The sequence below is a fragment of the Megalops cyprinoides genome, chromosome 14 (genome assembly GCF_013368585.1).
Source record: "Megalops cyprinoides isolate fMegCyp1 chromosome 14, fMegCyp1.pri, whole genome shotgun sequence".
NCBI classification, from domain to species: domain Eukaryota; kingdom Metazoa; phylum Chordata; class Actinopteri; order Elopiformes; family Megalopidae; genus Megalops; species Megalops cyprinoides.
The window spans coordinates 6536188-6559449 of NC_050596.1; the positions used below are offsets into that span (position 1 = coordinate 6536188).

The 23262-nt window shown below is 45.8% G+C and overlaps 1 protein-coding gene across 1 annotated transcript in view; it reads left to right on the top strand.

The window, feature by feature from the left end:
• The first annotated feature begins 1669 nt into the window (after positions 1-1669).
• Positions 1670-23262, top strand: part of LOC118789073 (sodium/hydrogen exchanger 7-like) — a 32283-nt gene continuing 10690 nt past the window's right edge. The window contains exons 1-12 of the mRNA XM_036545378.1: positions 1670-2052; positions 10744-10946; positions 11966-12043; positions 15610-15686; positions 16057-16169; positions 16892-16997; positions 17454-17595; positions 17904-18009; positions 18313-18401; positions 18793-18906; positions 19332-19443; positions 19982-20135. Coding sequence (XP_036401271.1) covers positions 1767-2052; positions 10744-10946; positions 11966-12043; positions 15610-15686; positions 16057-16169; positions 16892-16997; positions 17454-17595; positions 17904-18009; positions 18313-18401; positions 18793-18906; positions 19332-19443; positions 19982-20135 — 1580 coding nt within the window. The 5' untranslated portion in view covers positions 1670-1766. The remainder of the gene's footprint in view (positions 2053-10743; positions 10947-11965; positions 12044-15609; positions 15687-16056; positions 16170-16891; positions 16998-17453; positions 17596-17903; positions 18010-18312; positions 18402-18792; positions 18907-19331; positions 19444-19981; positions 20136-23262) is intronic.

Sequence of the window (23262 nt, forward strand, 5' to 3'; positions counted from 1 at the left end):
GGATTTTATGGATTCAGAACACAGGTAGAGGAAATACAGCCAAACATTCCCACTGTGACTTTGGGATTTTACAGCTGAGTTTTTCATCCTTGGCTCTGGGATTTGTGAAAAATCTCACATGAATTTTCTTGAATTAATGCATTCTTGTACACTCTTAATAGTCTTCCCAGTGATTATGGTAGACATTACTGGAAAACCATTATATACACTGAAATACTGTTACATACAGCCTTCTGTATGGTTAGATTTTTTCCCTCTTGCTGTGGTAGTCTTGATATCTTTGGTCAGACTATAAGAGGCAGGAAGCAGAGTATTCTGACAAGACTGTAAATCAGTACGCAAATGAATGTAATTTTTTAAATGCAAATCCATGCTAATTATACCAGATCTGTTACTCATCCTGGCAGACAGACAAGACCTGCAGTAAAATGCATGTTTAGATTAGACTCACTCCATCTGAACATTACATTATCTAAAAATAAAGACAAACTTTAAAGACATACTAATTCACCTTCCAGGTTTTTACAATACCATCTTGTTTCAGTTCCAGGGATACATCTCCTGACTTATGTTAGTAAATCATTAAAACAATGGTACTTTCATTAATTATTATGACTTTCACATGAGGACTCTAATGAAATATAGCTACAGCAATTCCCTGAGGTACTATGACTTGGAATCTGAAACTGAATACAAGGAACTAAGAATACAAAAGCATTGTGGATAAGACTATGCCTAATAAAAGGCCATGCATGCATGGTCCACAACCCATTACATTATTTCAAGACATTGCTTTAACCTCGGTCACTTTACATTACTGTCATTTAGCAGACACTCTTTTCCAAAGCGACTTACATAGGTTACAATATTTACATGTTATCCATTTGTACAGCTGGATATTTACTGAGACAACTCTGGGTTAAGTACCTTGCCCATGGATACAGCAGCAGTGCCCCAGCAGGGAATTGAAACAGGAACCTGTTGGTTACAAGCCCTGCTCCTTACCACTATGCTACACTATCATCACCATAGAGCTCAGTGTCCAATTACTGAATGGAAGCAGTGCTTGACAAAATGACAAAAACAGCTCAAAGAATAGCACATCACATGAAGTAATCTTTTTAGTCTATCTATACGCATTGTCTTGTTTCTAAAATGCAGTCAGTTCTTTCCAGACATTTAGGGAAACTTCACCAGACCTTTCTACGTTTTCAGCCCAAGTCATAGGCCTATTTGGAAACTACGATAATGAGCTACAGCGCTGAGAGAGAGGGGTGCTAATACAACACATAGTAGAGGATTTAAATGCCCAGGATAGAAGCACATCGATTGGAAGTCTCTTGTCTTGTTCGTCTTCTCATTGCTTGAATTCTTCCTGAATGCCAGTCTCTTTGTAAACATTCAGTTGATACTTAGCAAACTGATCGTGCTTGATACAATCTTGTCTATTGTTATCGCTACAATTTTAAACCGTACTACGCGACTATATCAGATCAGGGACAAAAAGAGGAAATGCTTCTAGAAAAATGAAATAACAGTAGTTCTTTTTTAAATTCAGTGAGCCTTTAACTAGCAGTTAGTCGATTGGTTCTCTACTGAAGGGGGGCACTACAGTTTCTATAGCTGCACTGCGCCCACGAAACGGCGCAGTGTGTCTTTAAAAGGTTGAGCAGGCTGCAGGCGACGGTTTCACGGTACGGTCTTCCTCGTAGACTACGCAGTTCGGCGGACCATAGGAGGCAGTCCCCTAAGCAGCATCCCGCATCATGGAGCTCGCCGACAAGCCAAAGCCGCGGAGATCCTTTCTGTTTGAGAGCAATACGGCGATTACAGTTTTAATTTACTTGATGTCTCAGGTCTCTGAGATGAACGCCGACGACAGCGCTATGGAGGAACTTGCCACGGAGAAGGAGGCAGAGGAGAGTCACAGGCAGGACAGCGTGAATTTACTGACATTCATCTTACTTCTGACGTTAACCATTCTCACGATCTGGCTTTTCAAACACAGAAGAGTCCGTTTTCTGCATGAGACCGGGTTGGCTATGATATACGGTGAGATTTTTTAGGCCACTATAGCGAGATCGGTAGCTGTTTAACCAGATGAAGCGCACCTCACGTCACAGAATGATGCATTTACAAACCTCTAACCACCGGATGAATGAACCCGTCTAGCTAGCAAAACTAAATACCTAGTTCGCAATCTAGCTGGTATTTGCACCAAGCAATGTTGCAGTGGAAGGGACAGCGGGTAGCGAAAACGATCTTAAAAATGAATACGAAGGGAAATAATATTTTAGCTTTGTGGTGTCCTCGCACAGAGAAGGCCAGACAGGTTCGTGCAATTTAGCGGTTAAAGACCAGCTATTTCGTGAGTAAATTGATCTTGTAACTCCTGCTCATCATTTTACCTCGTTGCATTTGGAAAAGCGACCCAAATAGCCTACACCAAACATGAATGAAATGGCAATAATTAACATTAGCTTATATTAATGGATGCAGACACACATCGGCCAATTGGTTTGGTGTAAGTATCCGCAAGTTATAAATACAACGTTGGGTATTATGTCAGCGTTTTACGCAAACCGCTCTTGTGATTGATTGAAGGGTGACATCACGACTAGGAAATCATACAAAAAGTATGTTAGCTTCAAATCGATATTGAGAAGGCTACACATAGGCTAGCTGAACAATAGCGTTGGTCATTATTGAATGACTCATTCAACCACTGCTCCCCCAGCTCCCTGCATCTGTTTCCTAGCCTATATGCTGCTTTAGTCAGTGCCGCTGTCAGTTATTATTATTAGTGGTATTATTTGATTTATGGAATTCTGCTGTATGTTGAACAGTGTGTCAGTGTTGGCCATTTACCCGCTGTCAGCGCCTCATACTTACGACTGTAGTCCTTGGAGTTCTAGCAATTTTGTTACATGGTCCGACACTTAAACCAGGTCTGTGGTATAATGCTTGTATTTATTTGCCTCTCTTCTTTTAATTCTATATTTAATATCTTCATAAATGTTACGTATAGTTTTACTCAAAGACCTGGTACTGATCTGGCTGTCTTCCCAAACTACAACACGAAGGTTTTTAATAAACAACAACATGGATATGAAAGTACTAGAAAATGATATCCGCTATGATAGGAGATTCCATATATTTGCTTTCTTGATCTTAGAATCTGGAATTGTTGAAGTGATTGTGTATAATTTACACAGAGTATGTGTACACTTTACAGAGTGTAAATGTATCAATCATATGTGGTGCCTGCAGACGGACAAGATTATTATCACTGGAAAAGGGTAAGCTCACACAGGTGCAAGTGCCATTCGCTACTATAGTGTAACACTTTAATATGGGAAATGTTGTAAGGTGTAGTCTGTTTGTCTGTCTGTCTGCTGTGCAGATGTATTGGCCTGGACAGGGTAACAGACATGATGGTTGTGTCATGATGGGTGAGCATGGAGAGGAAGTTACCTGGTTCAGTAGTCCATAACACGCTTCTTTATTTTCTGCCTGTCTTTTGGGCAGAGGGAGCAATGTTTGGCTCTGAATTTCCAGAAAACTAAAGAACTCTCTGATGGATGTTCAGGCTGGTGTTTGCTGGTTCAGCTGCAGTTCTTATATCAGCATCCTTAGTTCTGTTGGAAAATGTCACCCAAAGGTGGGCTGCTCTGTGGATGCAGTTCTCTCTGCCGCTGCGGCTCAGATTAGCGACTCCTCTTTAAACTGATGCCCGTAGACCCATTTCAGTTGCCCAGAACATTTATGGTAGCTGTTTTAAACAATGAGATTCAAAATATGAGGTGTGTGACAAACTGAGTTTTGAGTAACTGGGAAAATGTGTCCTCTAAAGATGCGCTCTGAGCTGACATGCTCTGTGGGGTTTCACACAACGGAGCTCTGTTGCTTGTGAGGAAGTCTTTTTCATACTTGTATTTAAACAAATGGATGCTTTTTGGCACGATTTTGTGGGTGGCTTCCTTTTTTTCAGGCATCTCTTTCACAATGGTGGAGCAGTGCAACTTGTCAGGCCTGTTGTAACAGGGTGATCCAGTGGTGGTCTGTTCTAAGTAGTGTATGGATTGGCATACTGTTCATTTATTGAATGGGCGGCAATCCAGCTGTATGTTGCTGTGAAGAATTTGTGAAGATATCCTGAGACACAGACTTGGTAAATAATGAGTGTTTGGCTCCCAAGGTTTCAGATGGCACAGAAACTTTAAACTATTTACCGATCGTACAGTACACCCCTGGTTTAAGGAGAAATTTTAAGATCAGGGAGTGCGTCCTTTTGATTAGTCTCAACCCGAAATCCACTGTGTCTTTTTCCTGGTATAGCCAGAAAATGTCTGATTGCAGTTTGGTGTAAAGGTAACCCTCTGTACATTTGTTATTACATCATTGTGCGCAAGCGGGAAAGAGAGAAACTGGCAATTCAATTTGGGGAAAAAAAGCAGTTGTTTGTTTTGCTTAGAAAAGGTCAAGTATCAATGTGTGGAGATCCTGCTATTTCCAGGAAAGCTAGTATTTATGAGCTCTTGGTCTTCAAAAATGCTTTTTAAAAGGTTGTTTCTGTGAGGTTGCTGAATTCATCAGGACCAGGAACAGGCATTTTTTGGCAAGCTTTATTTTGGACATGTCTGTTAGAGATAACATTGTGAGTTGGAGGTATCTCTGTTCATTTACTGGGAACTACACCGTAACAAGTGAAATAAATCCCTCCAAAGAGTGAGGAAGCCTAATCCCTCCCTTTGGCAATTCTGCAATGTTTCTTAAGTATTTTCTTGTTTACCCTGGTCGTTACATGCAGATTGCAAAATCTTCTGGGAAATATGCTCAGGAGTTAGCCATAATGGGAAGGCTGGTGAAGTGGGGGGTGACCTGGTCTTAATCATCACTCTCGCTGTTTTTTGACGATCCCTCATCAGAAACACACACACGCTCCCCTTTCGCCTCTTTTTGTTAGCAGGACCAGATAATGGCCGCACGTTTAAAATGGAGATAACACCACAAGCAACGAAAAGACTGCAACTTTAAGAATAGAAAACAAGTCTGTTCTACAGGCCGCAGCATTGGGAGCGGACACATGCACAGACGTCAGCATTGTAGACTGAACGAGCTGCATGTGTTAGGAGTATTGTAAAAATTAGATTATGTTTATTCTGTTTATTGTTGACATAAATATGCTAGCATTCGAGGTGCACTCACATTCTCTGGATACACCCATTTTAAGGCATAGGTGGCTTTGGCCCAGAGGAAAGGACTGTATGCGCTCACTGGTATCCTGCTGTGTATGGCAGGCACTATTTCAGCGATTACAGGTTGCAAATTTCGTTCCTCCTAAGTTGTGGTGACACATTTTTCGGCAGAATTGTGGTAACCCTGTCCAGACTGCTGCTGAGTGGTTGCAGTGCTGTTGATGATGTCTCGGACTGATGATGTCACAATGGCATTTGAACAGGGAAGTTTTTGACATCAGGTCTCGACTGAAAATACTGTTTGTTGGGATTATTGTGCAGTTAATTTCTTGCTGTTGTCATGGTCGTTACCATTTGCAGTGCCCCTGTTCCACGGGTATGCGGGGACGGCTGTGATTTATGTGCCTGTCAGCCCGGCAGCGATGAGGAATGAACACACTAGCTTCCTGCATCCTTAACCTTGCCTGCTTTAAAGTGTGCATTTCAAATCCTGCCACCCTCTCTTGACTGACAGCTTGCCTCTGTTCTTAATATTAAAAACAGAAAAATGCAGTACTGAAAATTTATAGTAGTGAAACTACCATATCAATACTAAGGACTAATTATATGGTCTTAAAGGGAGAGGAATCTCGCAGATGAACAGCATCGAGCCTTTGCGTCAGAGAAAACTCCCTGTATTGGGAATATAAAGGATTGCAGATCACTGCGGAACAGGTTAATGGCCTTGCATTCTTCTTCAGTTAAAGTTCGACCTGGACTTATATCTCAGCTACAGTGCAGCCCAAGGGACCCATTCTCTAAGTAACATCATTTGTAAGGAGCTGTCAAGCTGGCATGCTCTTGGGCCAAGCTGGCTTTTGTTTCCAAGGGAACCTACTGCTGTTCCCTCACCTGCTGTGTTCCTGAATGTTTGTGTTGTGGAGTGGGGGGGGGTGGGGGGTGGGGGGGGGGCTTCTGCCACACGTTTATGACAAATGCATACTTGCAGATATGTTCGTTGACATCCCTCCTACCCTGTCAATGCCGGGCGTCAGGCACTGGGAACAGGTCTAATCAGAATTGCCGTAATCATTGCCACCTACCCTCAAATACACAGGGCTTTGGCCTTACTCTTTTTGTGGGACCAAAATCTCACGGACAGCCAGCTGATTGAGGCCCCTCTGCCACGAGAAGGGTGCATCTTTGTAACGCACCTGAAGATGCTCCTTTACCCACTTCTTGACACACTACATGTGTTATAGCCCTGTTGAGTATGCGCTGAAGCTTGGGGCAGAGTAGGTCTGTCTTCATGCTTATCTGTGCTAGATCGGCCCTGTGGAGTAGGACTTCAGGCTTATTGCGTCTTATCACGGTTATGGTGCTGATCTTTGAGCTCAGGCAGTGGGGGCCTGTTGTAGGGGGTTTAAGAATCAACCACCAGTCCTATGGTTCTGAGCAGATACTTACTGCTGAACCTCTGTTCGCTGATTTCTCTTTGCTGACTGCAAAATACATTTAAACAAGTGAATGATATTTAAGGGCTACAGCCATTGCTGTAACATTTGGCTGCTCCTCCACATGCCTCTGGGAGCTGTACAGTGAAGTTCTCTGTTAGAGGGGATTGGAGCAGAGGGAAGTGCAGGACTGCGGGTTTTTTCGTCTAAGACGAAGAGGTCTTCTCCCTGCAAGCTGAGCTCAGGGCTCCCCGTGTTTATTTTCTGAGCTGAGCAGTTGTCGGAGGTGTGGAGCTCGGCCTCGTGTTCCTCTGCTGTCTACAGTGTGGATTATAACCCCCTGCTCTCAGCCCACGTTCTCATCTCTGCTTCACTTTCCGGCTCTGACATCACTCCTCTGTGTAGAGGGGTGTATGTGTGTGTGGGGGGGGGGGGGAGGACGCTCCTTCTCTCCTTCTCGAGCAGGAGCTCAGTGCTGTTTTATAATCTCCCTGCTCAGAGGCCTGTTTGGAGACACCTATCACGTGAAAATGAAGTGCCTTCATGCCTTCAGGGAATGTGAAAATGCAGTGCTGGTTGAGAGTTTCAGTTTACAGGGGCTGCCAATTTCCTTTTATTGTTGGCAAAGTGCAGTGTTTGTAAGCTTCTTTTTGGCCACAAAAAATACTCATGTAATGGTTTAAATATGGCAACCCTGTCTGTAGACACAGACAATCACACACAAGCACAGGCACATAGACGCACACATGTACACAGACAGACTTGACCAGCAGATTATTTTATTTAAGGATATTCCACAAGCCCATGTTTGAATCTTCCTGAAAATGCTGTTTCCCATGATCCTTTTCTGAGAGCACTTTTAATTGGGCTTATCTCTGCCATCCAATAGTGTTTCTGAATCAGAGCCAAACCAGGGCTGTGGTGTCCTGCTGGTAGCTGTGCTTCTGCAGGCTGTGGTTGGACACATGGCTGAAGCTGCTCCAGAACAGCAATGTGTATTTCAGAGGCATGGTGCTGTAGTGTCTCCCAGAGCTTTCCGGAATGCCTGCGGAATGCTAACTCCAGACTCTGCTCTCTGCCTTATTGTTCTAATCCCCCAAATGGGGGGGAGATGAGCTTTTTTAACAACAGTGCATTGATTCAGCCCACTCTTGGACAGCCGAATGACCAGAATGCATCTAGTCATCGTGGTATTTCAGGCTAAGATTCCATCTCTTGTCTGGCCTGTTTTGGGCAAATGTATTGATTGCTCTTCTGTATGTGTGCTCAACTCTGCGGCTGAATATTTCTGTGGCATGCGCCTCACTGCTACCACAGAATGTGGCAGCTTTGATTTCAGGTTTCCCAGTGTGTGCAGCATAGTGTCTCTGGCAGGACAAACGCAATCAGTCATTTCTCTCTTTGTCATTTTGACTGAAGGACAGAGACACAGATCCCTGCAGAACGGCTTGGCGATCAGGACATAGCACCCCTTGTCGGGACACGGCGTGTTTGCCGGTGCTCCTGCTCTTGTGCGGGCGTGTCTCGCCAAGACGCTACGCATGTACACACAGCTGAGCCCTTCACTGCAGAGCTCAGTCGCCATCCTGCTGTGCAAAATGTGTCTCGACTCCGATGGACAAAGCAAAAAATATCCTTTATCGGGGCTGATTCTGTACCAGTGAGCTTTTGCAGCAGCAATGCTTTGTGATTGCAGAGGCGGATATGTAGGAAGGGGAGAGTAGCAGATTGTTCTTCTGTTTTACATTGCATTACATTACATTATTGTCATTGTCAGATATTCTTACCCAGAGCGACTTAGATGTATACTTAGATGTATGGTTATGATATTATCCACTTATACTGTTGGATATTTGCTGAAGCAATAGGTTGGGTACCTAGACCAAGGGCTCAACAGTGGTGCCCCAACGGGGCCTCGCGCCAGTGGTTATGAGTCCTGCTCCTTACGACTACACAACACTGCCGCACTGCCGTTTTCACTCTAGCTGAGTGTCTGTGACATTCAGGAACTGATAAAACGGGGGGGGTGTTGTGCCAGTGGGTTGAGGGAATTAAAACCGAAACACTCCTCCAGTTTTGGCATCTGCCCTCAGGTTGTTTCCCTCCAAAAGCCTTTGAAAGGAAGGTTTTTGCCAGTGTCGATCTAAGCGCTCATATGTAGGTGGTTTTCCAGTGGCACGCACTTGTTATTTACGTGGGGTATTTACGCCGGTTTTTCATTAAAAGTTCTGCTTTGGTAGCAGCTGGTGGGACTGGAGGGTACTTTCCTGATACCTTAACACTGTCATTGTATCCCTGATTCTGCTAATACACACCCCACAGCTCATAACAGAAATAGGGTGGTAGGGTAGAGTGGAGCTTTCTTCAGCCTCCTCTAGAGGTGTTGTCCAGCGTATACCGAAATGTATATACCGAACAGCATAATTAAAACAGAAAGACGGCACACACTGTACCCACACGCATCGGCAATGAGCAAAATGTCTGTAAGCGTCAAATTTACACAATGTTTTCATTGCGAACGCACTTATAGTTTAGTGTGTGGGAAAAGGTGGCATTTCTTTTGGTTGTGTCTGCCATTTAGGAATTACCAGTAAGAAACATTTTAGATACAATTACTTAAACACTTTTTCAGGAGAAGGAGCATGGTTGCAGGATGGCTGTCTGAGTTTCACTTCTCGTCTTTGGCCTTTTCCTGGAGCTATCGTGCCAAAAGTCAGCGTTCCGTGGTCAGCTGTGCACTAGCTGTAGTTTCTCCCGGGGTTTCTGGTCCTGGCCTTGGCTCTCTGTAGGTCTCTCTGTCCGGCCGGACGGGAGTCTAGGATCCCCTGCTACAGCAGTTAGATGTGTTTATTTTGCCCACAGAATGATCCCCCTGGCCTGCTGCCAGCAGTCAGCCAAGCTCCTTGCTCGTGTGTGTGTGTGTGTGTGTGTGTGTGTGTGTGTGTGTGTGTGTGTGTCTGTTCTCTTGTGTGTCTGCATGTGTATGTGTGTTCCTGTGTGCTTGTGCACACTTGTGTGGGTGTGTGTGCGTGAGTGTGGTCCGCTGAGACCGCCCGGTGTTCCCACTCAGGGAAAGCCTCACAGTACAGTAGCAGCCAGGGGAAGGACACCCTTCATTATCTTTCTGCTCACAGCCTGCCATGAGAGACCGTTAACAGTGTGCTCGAGGAGATTAAAGCCAATTTTTACAATGATTTTACAATAGCTTCCCCCTGCAGAATGGCAGCCATAGTCCTGCTGACTTCTAACTAAAGATAATTACTGTGGACATTATTCTGGGACAGATTTGACACAGCTGCACTGGATTAAGTGGACCATTACTGAAAAAAGTAATTAAACTGTATAAAAAAGAAACTCTGTGTGTGTGTGTGTGTGTGTGTGTGTGTGTGTGTGTGTGTGTGTGTCTGTGTGTCTGTGTGTACATGTGGAAGTTAGTGGAAATTTTGCTCTGCACTGGTGATCTTGCCCTTGGAGCTTTTTCCCAGACATTAGGAATTCAAGGTCTTTCATCGCTCTTAATTCCACAGATGTTGAGAAGTGCTGCTGGCACCTGGGAGAACAGCCTGTGCAAGTTGGTTGGAGTGTGTGTGTATGTGTGTGTATGTGTAGAATCGGTCGGCATATATGCGTGTATGGAGAAGGTCAGTGGTTATGTGTGTGTGCGTGGAGCTGGTCTGTATTTGTGTGTTTCCATGAGTGCGTGGAGCTGGTCTGTATTTGTGTGTTTGCGTGTGCGTGTGTGTGTGTGTGTGTGTGTGTGGAGTTGCTTTGTGGTGTGTGTGTGCGTGCGCGCGCAGAACAGGTCGGTGGTTATGTGTTTGCGTGTGTGTGTGGTTGTGTGCGCATGCATGTGCGTGTGCTGAATTGCTTGGTGTGCGTGCGTGCGTGTGCGTGTGTGTGTGTATGTGTGTATGTGTGTGTGTGTGTGTGTGTGTGTGTGGAATTTCTTGGTGTGTGTGTGTGTTTATTTGTTTGTGCGTGGAGCTGGTCTGTGTTTGTGTGTATGCGTGTGCATGCGTGTGCGCGTGTGTGTGTGTGGAATTGCTTGGTGTGTGTGTGTTTATTTGTTTGTGCATGGAGCCGGTCGGTAACCCTCCCCTTCCTGTCCTCAGGCCTCCTGGTCGGGGTGATCCTGCGCTACGGCATCCCCTCCACCAGTTACCACAACAAGACGCCCCCGAGCTGCTCGCTGGGGGAGGGGCCCGTCAGCACGCTGCTGCTCAACGTCAGCGGGAAGTTCTTCGAGTACACGCTGAAGGGCGAGATCAACTCCCGCGAGATCCACAACGTGGAGCAGAACGACATGCTGCGCAAGGTATCGCCTATGAATGAGTGAATGAATGAACAGGTGAATCTGCCGACAACGGGCGAGCCCAAACCATCCATTAGGACTTTCTCAGCATCAGGTCAGAGAGGAAGACCAAAGGCCAAGATACCCCCTCCATTTGGTTTTGTGTACATACAGTGTGATTCCGCTTTAAATATTCCTGTCACAAGTTACAGATGGGTAGACAGGTAATGTTTGTTTCCTTAATCTCCCTAGAATTCTGGCAGTGATAGATTAGTATCATCTTGTATTTACAGAGCCAATCGCTGCCTCCTACCTAGGTTTTGCACACACACACACAGAGAGAGAGAGAGAGAGAGAGAGAGAGAGAGAGAGAGAGGTCACAAAAGCAGGAGTGGATGCCTGGTCACAGGACCTGGATGAGGTCAGCAGGACCTGGTGGAATGTATAGTGACCTTTGACCTCTGAGTGCCAGGTCTTTCTCCTACACTTCACACAGACTGCGTGAGACCAGTGAGAGAGGCTGCACAGCTAATCATTACCTCATTGCTTGTTAACTTTGGCAATGAAGAACCCATGTTTGGAACTGGTGTCACACAGGAAATTGCTAAATGCATATTTCCTTATGTGCCTCTGATACAAAGTTCACCATTGTGGGCTTTGTTTTTAGTGACCCTTTTGGTAACCCTGCTTCCTGACAAATAAAACAAGTGAAGTTGTGATTTGTGGGTTAGCTGTCATTCAGCGAGTCATTTATAAGGTGAGAATAGGGTTTTATTTTTGGAAGGCAAGACAAGTGAATGAAGAATTTTTAACAGGCATGCTAAAGCCATTAATGTTAATATCGTCTTGAAGGCTATTTTCTGGAGAACATAATACAAGTGTTAAATGTTCCAAGGTTTTTGGGTTACTACAGATGTACAAGGTTTTTGGGTCAGTTGTGTATCCTCCTATTCATTCCTATAAATTATTTCCATTTTATTTGAGTTGTGAATCACTTTACCAGTATTGGTTCAGTTAACAAAGGCAATTCACTTATTTTACAGGTCACCTTTGATCCAGAGGTGTTCTTCAATATTTTACTACCTCCAATTATTTTTCATGCCGGATATAGCCTTAAAAAGGTGAGTTACATGATACATGGCGGCTTACTCCAACAGTTCATCTCAGTACAGAAATACAGGTCTTTTTTGTTTGCTGTGTACACTGGTGTAGTTATTCTGATTGGCCAGGGCAGTTCCCTGTTGAAATGGTGTTGCAGATCAGAGTGTGCATAGGATAGAGAAACCTCTGTGCTTTAGACGACAGGCTGTGAGCATTACTGATGGCAGCGTGTCCACATGGTGCTTTACAGAAACCTGAACTACATTACAGCTGGGGTACACACTGCCAGGAGGAACATCCTGATTGGTCTGTGGTCGGCAGGGGAAAGTTCTGATTGGCCAGGCGCTCAGAGCACCGATCATGCCCTGAAAATAATCGTCTCTCCGGGGAGGAAGTGCAGACCAGATGTCTCTCAGTTCCTCGCTTGGGTTAACTTGGCATGCTGACAGTGTACTTGTTTTTCATTGGACTGTGTGAAATGTAGTCAGTGCTGGGCATATCACATTCCCCCTCAAACGTATTTGACAGCCAAATCCTCACAGCATATGGAGAAATGAAAGTGTAACGTGGCAAAGGCCTTGATCTATCGACTCTTTTCCATAGAGCTGATTAAGACATGGAAGAACTCCCAGCAGTGTGCTAGCTGTATTGTACATTGTATGTTAAATGTTGATTGGTTTAAATGTGAATGGTAGGTTTTTCTTCTTGTGAAATGTGCTGAGGGAGAGTCATTTAGTGTCGTACTGATGTCCAGTAAAGGCCTCCTTTATGTGTTAGTTAGAGTAATCAGAAATGAACATCACGGTCCACCACAGGGTAGAGACAGTGTTTCCCGTTCTTGCCTTGACTGTTACCACATTAGCCTGAACTGATGTTTAGTAACCCTTACAGTGGGACTTGGACGGGCGGCTCTGTAGATACGAGAGTGCTTCTGTCTGTGAAATTAAAAAAAGGAGAAGAAAAAAGCTTTTTTTAATTGTGTCATTTAAACGGACTTTCCCCAGCAGGTGACAGTTTACATCTGGAGGTGCGGGTTTTTATTCAGAGCTGTTGTATGCAAGGTGATGCACACATGGCTGTGAATCAGGGGAACATGCTGTCTCAGTTCCTCAGGGGATTTCATCAGGAATTAGAATGGCTGAATCAGGTCCGAGTCCTTGGTGAACTGGAGGAAGCCTTGTGTGGCAGGGATAAAGCCACATTGTTCTGCCTCACGACACTCTAAACTGGCCCCTTTGGAAACCTTCCAGGGAATGCTTTTTTCCCCCGTAATGTATGTTTGGAGAAGGGGGGGGCGGTCGGGGAACTGCTTACTTGAAACAAAACTTTTCTCCCGCTGGACATGTGAGCTGTGGTTTTACATTGGTTTCAGTTCTGGGGGATTCTCTCTGAAATGAATGGAATGCGTTTCAGTCTAAGATGCGGATTCATCGTTGGTATCAGTTCCTTTATCCTGCTTCTACAGCAGGGAAGGACTGGGAGAGGCAGACTCAGGAAGGACTGATTGTTCACAGATTCCGTTGTGAATGAATGCCCTCCGATGCCCCTTTTCCTTGTGCCACTGCTCTGGGCTTGGTACACCCACCCTCACCTCACATGCCCACTCTCATACCACACACACACCCACCCGCACACACCTTCACCCCCTAACACACACCCTCACCTGCACACGCCTACCCTCGCCGCCACACACACACCCACCCACACACCCTCACCTGCACACATATATCCCCACCCTTACACACACACACACACACACACACACTGCTGCCTTCTTCCAGCTCGGTGCGTGTTCCCCTGTTCTCAGTCAGTAAAGCAGTGTGGTCTTTAATAAGACCCAGGCATTGCTCATGCTGTAATCGCACTGTATGTGTGTCGCTGTTTTGCCAGTATTCTCTCCTGTGGCTGGGAGACTGCAGGTCTGAGGAGGCAGAGAGCTCTAGTCCAGCCCCAGTACTGCCAGGCAGGTCAGTTGTCAGTGGCAGGGAAAGAGTTAATGTGTGCACATTTAAGACTGCACTGGGCCTCTGGGGCTTACAGGGGTTTGCATGTGCTGTGTAATTAGAGCCCTCCACACCACGATCTGGCCTCCATTTGGCAAGAGCACACAAAGAGTGAGAGAAATCTGGGAAAAGGATTTCATATGAACACGCTCAGCTTGCACTCCACTGATTATATCCTGTGTTTTTGTAAGATGTGCCAAGTGAAGGCGATCCAAACAGTTCTTAAACCCTGAATATGTGCAAGTCAGGATTTTTTCTTGGAAAAACCTCAACATTAGCCGCTAAAATGTAGGCTATTACAAAACATCTGTAACCTGTAACATCTGTAGCCTGTTTAAAAAAAAGGTTAGGCCTACATGGCATCAAATGTAGCCTATAGGCTACCAGGTAACATTTTATTTTCTCCTATTTTCATTGCTCTGCTGCCGACTTGAAATCAAACGTGTCCAATGTGTCTTTGCAGCTTGCAGTGCCCATAAGCCGCGTCAGTCTCTCCTCCAGACGACTTTGCAGCACCGTCATAATTCGATTCTGCAGAGAGAAGCCCCTCTCTGCTGGCACGCTTGACACGGGCAGAACACAGGCAATTTTAGCCAGTGTAGCCCAGTCGGGGTACAGCTCACTGAACTCATAAATAAGCACGTTTCACTGTCAAAGCACAAATGTCCTGTTTAGGGATAGCCTTCGTTACAGCTTCATTTTGTATAAGCATTATTACCGGACATTTTGACTGGCAAGTTTTTAATTTATCAGTTTTTTATAAATTTTACCAGGCAAAACCCGGTAATAACGGAAACCCTGGTGCAGGTGTGTGTGTGTGTGTGTGTGTGTGTGTGTGTGTGTGTGTGTGTGTGTTATAAACTAAAACACATGGTATACTGGTACGTCTACCCACTATATTGTAGACATACTCAAAAAACAGAGTTCACAGTACTTGGAGAATTCATCATTTACTTTTTTAACTACATGTTGTTACTGGGGAGTCAATACTACTTGTTATGTTCAGAATGACATTTGTGGAGAAAGAGATGGTGTTGAGTCTTTAAAACAGCAGCTGCAGTTGGAGATGTATGGTTTCTGTATAGACTTTCCTGTGCAGCTAGAATTTAAGCAAATAGCAAATTTACACTGTTGGGAAATGTGGTTGAGTGGTTGTGGTTCAAGTAACAGCTAATGTATATCCAGATCTAGATCTTCTCAACAGATGCACTGAGCCAGGAATGGATGTTTCACCTTCAGTCATCAGACAGGGTTGCCTCCATTGGTTTGTTCTCACTGTCCCCTGTTCTGTGGGAACAGGCTTGAGTTCCAGGACATCCCAGCATGCACTTGTTCAGAGGAGAGCTGCCAGGGTTTTATACATTCTGTGGGCTGTGTGTGGAGTGCTTACTAATCATAACCTCATAGCCTGGAATCTCCAGGGATCCAGGTTAATCCAGTTACACTCCTTATGTCTTAGTGCCCTATATTGTTTTTCATGAGGGTGATTTAAAATGACTGAAACAAAATGAGTAAGACTGAAACTTTAATAAAAGGGAATGCTTCTTCTTGTACATTTTAAAGGTTGTCTTTTTTAATTGTAGAGACATTTCTTCAGGAATCTGGGCTCTATCCTCACTTATGCTTTCCTTGGGACAGCAGTTTCCTGCTTTATTATTGGGTGAGTAAATCACTGAGCTCACTTTGTAAAATGAAGTGACATAAGTATCGTGACTTTGTTTAAAATGAGCAACGGTGTCTCTCTTTTGATTTTTTGATGTTTTGATTTTATTTCATTTCCTGTTATTAAATCACCACTTGTTCTCGGTTGGATGTATGCTGTATGATGTGACTAATACTGTGACCTAGCTCTCAAAGTGTGCATAGGGGGCAGGTGGGCATATTTTGTCTTGTTTTGTATATCGATAATTGTGTTGTGAGAGCGAGAGCTTCTCCCCTGGTTTGGATGGGCTGGTGTGGGTGTGTGGTCTTGATCTTCCTCTGTGTGTGCCTGGTACACATGCTCAGTCCTGTCTGTGTCCCTCCTGCAGGAATCTCATGTATGGTGTGGTGAAGCTGATGCAGGCTGTGGGACAGCTGAGCGACAAGTTTTACTACACCGACTGCCTCTTCTTCGGAGCCATCATCTCCGCTACTGACCCAGGTACAGCATCTCAGCGGTGTGACCTGCTTTTAAACACCTGTGTGTGGCCACGTCCATCTGACCCTGGGCCGTGACTAGCTGACTCCCATCTCACTGCAGGTAGTGTCGGTGAAGGAGAATTCATTTTCCCCAGACTCCCAGCTCACTGCTGGGGAGTGTCTATGAGGGAGTGTTCATTGCCCTGTCCATTTCTTAGCCTCCTGGCACTGAAGGTTGGTGGCATAAAATAATGGAAGAGGGGACGGAAAAGTGAGAATCGCGTTTGATTTGAAAAGATTTAACATTTATTGACTGTGTACGAGGTGCAAAGGTGGCAGCTGCTTTCAAATTGCAAAGAACTCGGCACATACAGAACCACGTGACTGTGCTTGAACCTCCGCTCAGGGGCAGGCACTACGTTTCAACCTAAGCCTTCTGTAGGCAGCGTTGCGGTGACACAGGAAATGTATTCTAAAAACCCACAGAGTGATGTGGTATCAGCTCTCAAGCACTAGAGGAGAGGAAGAGCGAGGTGCCAGTAGCGTCCCTTATCTGCCTCTTGAGGGTTAACATAAACCTCAGAGGCAGCAAGTGTTTCTCTCTGGTCCCTCTTGTACTGGGTATTACTACAACAGCCACTAAATATTTTAATTAATTAAGAATCATTTGCTTTTTCATCCCTCCTGTCACTTCCAATAAGTACCGCCTCTCTTGGGCCTGTGTTGTGTTGTGTGTGTTTTCAGTTACAGTGCTAGCCATCTTCAATGAGCTCCACGCGGATGTGGACTTGTACGCCCTGCTGTTTGGGGAGAGCGTCATGAACGATGCCGTTGCCATAGTCCTCTCTTCGTAAGTCTTCGCTGAGCCTCTCAGAGATATCACTAAAAACGGAATTGTTAACCCCCACTGCTTTCTGAGGGATGGTGTCTCTGTGTCTGGGAAGTTGTTTTTAAGGAGGAGACGATTCCCAGTTTGGCCTCTCTGCATGTCTGAAATACTGCAGTATGGTGTGAGGAAATTAAAGCACTGGAGCGGAGCGCTATCACTCTGCTGCCCTCTGCTGGACTTGCGACTAAAATGTGTTGAATGTGTTAGTGGGGATTTCCAGTTGTGGGGGATTCACACTACATTGAAATATTAGCTCAGTAACATATGCGAAACAGATGACTGTAGATGTGTGATTTGTCCTAGATTCTCAATTGAATGTACTGTTGTCCATGTGTTTTGGAGAGGTTATCATATATTGCTGTGTTGGAGTCAGACCCAGCGATTCTGTGTGTTTATCTCAACCTTTCTCCCCGCCAGCTCCATAGTGGCCTACCAGCCGAGTGGTGCCAACACCCACACTTTCGATGCCTCTGCCTTCTTCAAATCAGTGGGCATTTTCCTGGGCATCTTCAGTGGGTCCTTTGCCATGGGCGCCGTCACCGGTGTGGTCACTGCTCTCATATCCTGTGATTAAGTAGCGGTGCTTTCCGCAGAGAGTGACAGATTACTCAGCACTGCTCTTTTTGAACCACAGTGTGGTTTAGTTGGGTAAGAAGCAGGCCTTTTAACACAAGACGTTGCCAGTTTGATTCCCAAGTATGGCCCTGCTATTGTACGGTGAATTGCTTTAGTAAACTGTCCAGCAGTATAAATGGAGAGGTGAACTATGTTAGCTAGCAAGCAAAAAAAAAATAACGGACAGTTGACAGTGTTAGTGCTGAGCATGAGGGCGGCAGTATGTTGTGGTTGCCTTGACGCCTCGGTCACGTGACCAAGTTCACCAAGCTGCACTGCTTCCCACTGCTGGAGACGGCCCTCTTCTTCCTCATGTCCTGGAGCACCTTCCTGCTGGCCGAGGCCTGTGGATTCACTGGTGAGTGGGGGCAGAACGGAGGTGCTGGTGTACCTCTGGGGAGGAAGAGAGAGAGGGAGGACACCGGCATTCTTATGGGGGAGGGAGAGAGATAGATATGTGGGATGAGAGTGGAAGAAACAGAGAGGGAGAGGGCAGATACTGGGGGAGGGAGTGAAGGAAAAGAGAGGAGGAGAAAGAGAGAGAGGGAAGGAGGAGCTGTTTTGAAGTGTTTTTACTTGTTGGTTGCCTGCACAGTAAGTGTGTCTGTGTGCACACTCACATGTAATACCTGCCAGTGAGGATAATTCTTTCTACTCTCAGGTGTGGTAGCGGTGCTGTTCTGTGGAATCACCCAGGACCACTACACCTACAACAACCTCTCGGAAGAGTCCACCAAACGCACCAAGCAGGTAAAGGACCAAGCCCCAGAGCTTCTGCTGTGAGCCAGGAACAGGCTGTGCTTTAAGTGTCACTGAGAGCTTGTATATCTTCATTTATCACGTACCTTGCAAAGCTTCAGAGGGAACAGATGAGTAATTTACTGAGGAACACAAAGTTGACAAGTGAAATTCCAGGTTTAATTTTATCATTTACAATGATGGGTCATAAAAGAATGAAAAATATATTGATTTCAAATAGGTTCAGGCCTTTTAAAAGGATTTGAAAGGTTAAAGAAACTGTGTGTGTGTGTATGTGTGTATGTATGTTCCTGTACATGTGCATGTATACATATCTGTATTTGTATGCATGTCTTTGCATGTAAGTGTGTGTGTTGATGGGTACATATGCTTCCTCTTCCAGCTCTTTGAGGTCCTGCATTTCCTGGCAGAGAACTTCATCTTCTCCTACATGGGCCTGGCTCTCTTCACCTTCCAGAACCACATCTTCAGCCCCATCTTCATCCTGGGGGCCTTTGTATCCTTTCCCTCATTCTGAATGCATGCAGCTGGAAACATCCTCAAAGGGTGCTACAGATTTCTTAAAGTTAAGCAAAGAGATATTCAAATGTTGTACTAAAGGACTCCTGTCAAAGACTTCAGTAGTCTGTCAGAACAGCCCTGTTGCTTAGTCTGTCAGGTCTCCTCATAGCCCTGCTGTGTTCAGAGCTCTGCACTGGCTGTGCATATTCAGAGCCAGACCTGGGACTGGGCCTCCTGAATCCCCCTCTGAAGAAAGCTGTTTCCTGATAGTGTGTCTCTGTGTAAGGGAGCGCCTAGCTGACTGCGATGAATTATGCACAGCAAAGTTTCCCCTCTCAGACATGCTCGAGAGAGCAGGGGGAAAGGCTGAGGTACCAGGGTAGTTTGGGTTCCCTTCTTTGACTGCCTCTTGTCCGCCAGATTTCCATCTTCATAGGAAGGGCGTTCAACATCTACCCCCTCTCCTTTCTCCTCAACCTGGGGCGCCGGCACAAGATAGGCAGCAACTTCCAGCACATGATGATGTTTGCAGGTATGGGAAAAATCCACAACTTTTCAGCCAATCACAAAGCAGCCCTGGGCAGTCAGACACATGACCTTGTACCAGTACTAGAGCTATAGCTTGCTTTTATCCAATCACATAGCAGCACTAGGAATTCTGACACCTGACCTAGTACAAGTACTATAGATATGGGCGGTTTTTACCCAATTGCAAAGCAGCACGAGGCAGTTTGGCATTTGACCTTGTACAGATGTGAGAATGAGAACTAACTTTTCACAGCTCAGCACTGGGTGATCTCAAATATCCGAGTTGCAATTCAGAGATTTGTAGTTTTTTGTCCCATCACAAGCAGCATGCACAGTGACATGTGGCTAACTTAGTAGCTTAGTTCCCATCCTTTCACTCTTGAGCTTTTCCCTTGTTACTGGGGCACACTTTCAGAGGTTAGAGCTTAGAGATCTAGCACATCACCAATGCTGATTATGAACTGAGCATACTGTGACAAGCCCTGACTGTGAGTAGCAGGGAAGTCTCTGAGAGGCTGTCTGACGTGGTCTCCTGCCCGCAGGTCTGCGTGGGGCCATGGCATTCGCGTTGGCCATCCGGGACACAGCCACCTACGCCCGGCAGATGATGTTCACCACCACGCTGCTCATCGTCTTCTTCACCGTTTGGGTGTTCGGCGGTGGCACCACGCCCATGCTCTCCTGGCTGCACATCAGGTCTGCGTTGCTCCACACCCCTCTCTCTGCGCCACTGTCTGTGTGGACCCGTGAGAGGTCTGGCTCATTTCTCCCCCAAACAGACGTTGTTCTGTTTCTCACGATCAGATACTCCACTCACACTGAGAGCTCTGGTACAGATGTCATGGAAGCCATTGGTGTTCTGTTTGCTTGATTCTTGAAGGGTGTTGGTCTAAACTGAACGTCCATGGCTTGAACAGGACAGCAGATGGCGCCAGAGCCTCCTGTTACCAGCCACAGCCTAGACGGAGCTGAGTATGTGGTCATGATAAATGGAATAGATGTGCCATTATCTGTCACATTTGTGCCCCTCCTCTGCATGTGTTGGTTTGGCATTTAGGTATAGATGTAGTTGCTGGTACCCTCCAAAAGGTGGTGCTGTAGACCTCCAAAGCCATCTAGCACTCCTCCCACTGAAACCAGAGTAACCTTGGGGACAGTGGGGGAGTGAGAGAGATTTGGGTGAAGTGTCTAAACACAAAGTGACTGACAACAAGGTCTGGTGAATTTGGCCTGGAACATAAAGTCTGTGTGCGTGCGTGCACGTGTGTGCGTGTGTGTGTGTCCGCATGTGTGTGCATGTGTTTTGGCCTGAACTGCCTCCATCACACCTTGTCTGACCGCTCTGCGGGACCCTGGCACTTCATGGGGAGCTGCTGTTGATCAGAGTAAGCAGATTACTGGGAGTGATGTGAAATCCCTGCAGCTGCCTGCTGGGAAACGGCACAGCTTTTAACGAGGGCCTAATGCCGCCGCAGGCAGCGTGAACCTGCACCGGGTCACAGAGGTCCCGCCACACCGGGCCCACGTGCGCGTGTCCTTTCATCGCCACGGCGACGAACCCAGGGCGGGGCAGCCACCCAGTGCGTTGAGCAGGATTTGCGCCACAGCCGACGGCAAATCCCTTTAGGGGATCACTTTCGGAAGGGCTGCAGAGTGAGGTGCAGGGCGCAGGGTTATCGCCGTGTCAAACCGGTCACTGATGTGTTTTGTCTTCTGCTCATTTCCACTGCCTGACTTGTTCGTATTCTTTATTGTAAACGAGGCCTGACCTACCCGTGCAGGTAGCTTCCCTCATTTAAAGTGTGCTATTGTTACACATGAAAACACTGGGATTAAAGTTAAAATGGACTGTGTACAGGTATCTGAGTTAAAAAAAAAAAAAAAACGGTGTGATTTTAGCGACAGTTAATAAAAGAGGAAGTTCAGAAGTGATGCATCAGCGCTGTGTCCTCACAGTTGTCAAGCTTCTAGAAACTTCCTTGAGGATTCAGGAGGGCAGGAGACATAAAGCAGTAATGTCACCATAGATTGTGATGTCATAACTGGAGCTGAGAGCTCAGCCCTGGGGTATTGTCTTCCAACAGATGGCGCTGTGCCCTGAGCTTTCCGTTGCATCAGCTGTATGTTGTGGTTAGTCCACCTTTTTCTCTTTGGTTTCAGCTATAACAGGAAGGACAAAATTCAGTGATACCGCAGCAGGCCTGCTTTGCATGTAGGAATACAATCTCTGGTTTCCCAGAACAAGCGAGCGCAGTAATACCCAGAATTTGTGAGCCGCTGCTTTTGGCGCAAATGTGCTTGTATAAATTTAGATTTAGATCCAGATTTAGGAAGTAGCATTGTGAGGGGCAGGGCTGAAAATTTCATTCACACTAACAACTGTGTGGCTCTGTCTGTTTGAGGGCTGATTAGCCTATAAGTGGTAAGCAAATATGTGGAACTGAACTGCAAGCAACAGTCCAAGCATGATGAGACACCAGGAAAATGGGCGCAATGTCAGTAGCCTGCTTTGTTCAGGAGTTTGATTGAAAAAGGGTGCGACATGAGAAGATGGCACTCAGAATGATGTCCATACAGACAAGGAAAAGGTGCTGTAAGGCTCTGGGCAGAAATCATTCACAGATGGATAAAATCCTGAGGAAACAGGCAGATAATCCCTGGCTGCAGTCTGGAGAGAGCTGTTTTTATCATGAGGAAGCAGGGGGGTTGGGGGGTTGTTAGAGCAGTTTGCACCAGGCCTGAAGAGAGAGATCAAGGTGCAGTGTGTGGGGGAGGAGCCTCTATCTGTCAGTCCCTGACAAGCCCCGCCCCCTCTTCAATCAGGAAGATGCAGTAATTCTACAGTTTCCCTGTTGTCTTACGCCCCTTCCGTTTGAACTTCAGTTAACTCTTTTAAAGTCCATTAATTCACTTTATTCCCTGTGTATATGTGTTGCAGACATGCAGATAAAAGCCATATAATCTGCATTGTTTTACTATAGTGCTCATGTTTGAAAAGTTATTGTGCACCTGTGGTGAATAATTGAGTTTGTTTTCCTGCAGTTATAAAAGGTGCTGTTTGACCTCTCTGTCCTCTCTCATGGACAGGACTAGATATGCATGTGAACGTACAAAAGAGTAATACCCCCTAAAAAAGAAAAAACAGTTAAACCTTCAGTTAAAACTTCAGTTTTGAGTCAGAGTCCAGATTCCTCTAAACACAATTAGACTTAACAGCAGTACATTTACATTTACATTTATTCATTTAGCAGACGCTTTTGTCCAAAGCGACGTACAAAAGTGCATACAAAGGGCAAACAAACAGCATGGACTGTCTAAACTAGACCACTCCATGAAAAAGTGGGGGACCCGGTAAATTTAAAGTAATGGCAGAATCCTGTCACGAGTGGTCTGTCTGTGCCTGTTAAAAGGTTTGGTTTATCACAGGACATCTGGCCATTCTTTTTGCCATGAGAAGGGATCGCTGCACTCCCTGTAAAAGAGGGATCGTCCCGTTCTCTGGGTTATCTTAATCCCTGCGCTTTATTCCACACGGTGAACGCCCCCTCTGTCATTGGCTGCTACAGCCCCCAGAGTAGGGGGGTACATGACAGCCCAAATCTCGCTGCAGTTATGCAAGGAACAGGGTGTCTGTGTGTGGGCCTGGCAGCTAAAGCTGACCAGCATCCACCGGAGAAGAAAAAGGCGCATACCACAAGCAGAACTGTAATATCCTCTCCAAAAATGTCTGAGAGATTCTATCTCTCTCCCCCGCAGCAGCACCAGATCAGTGACGGATCGGTGACTGCCTCTACCCGCTCTCAGGCTTAGCCGTGACGTGCGT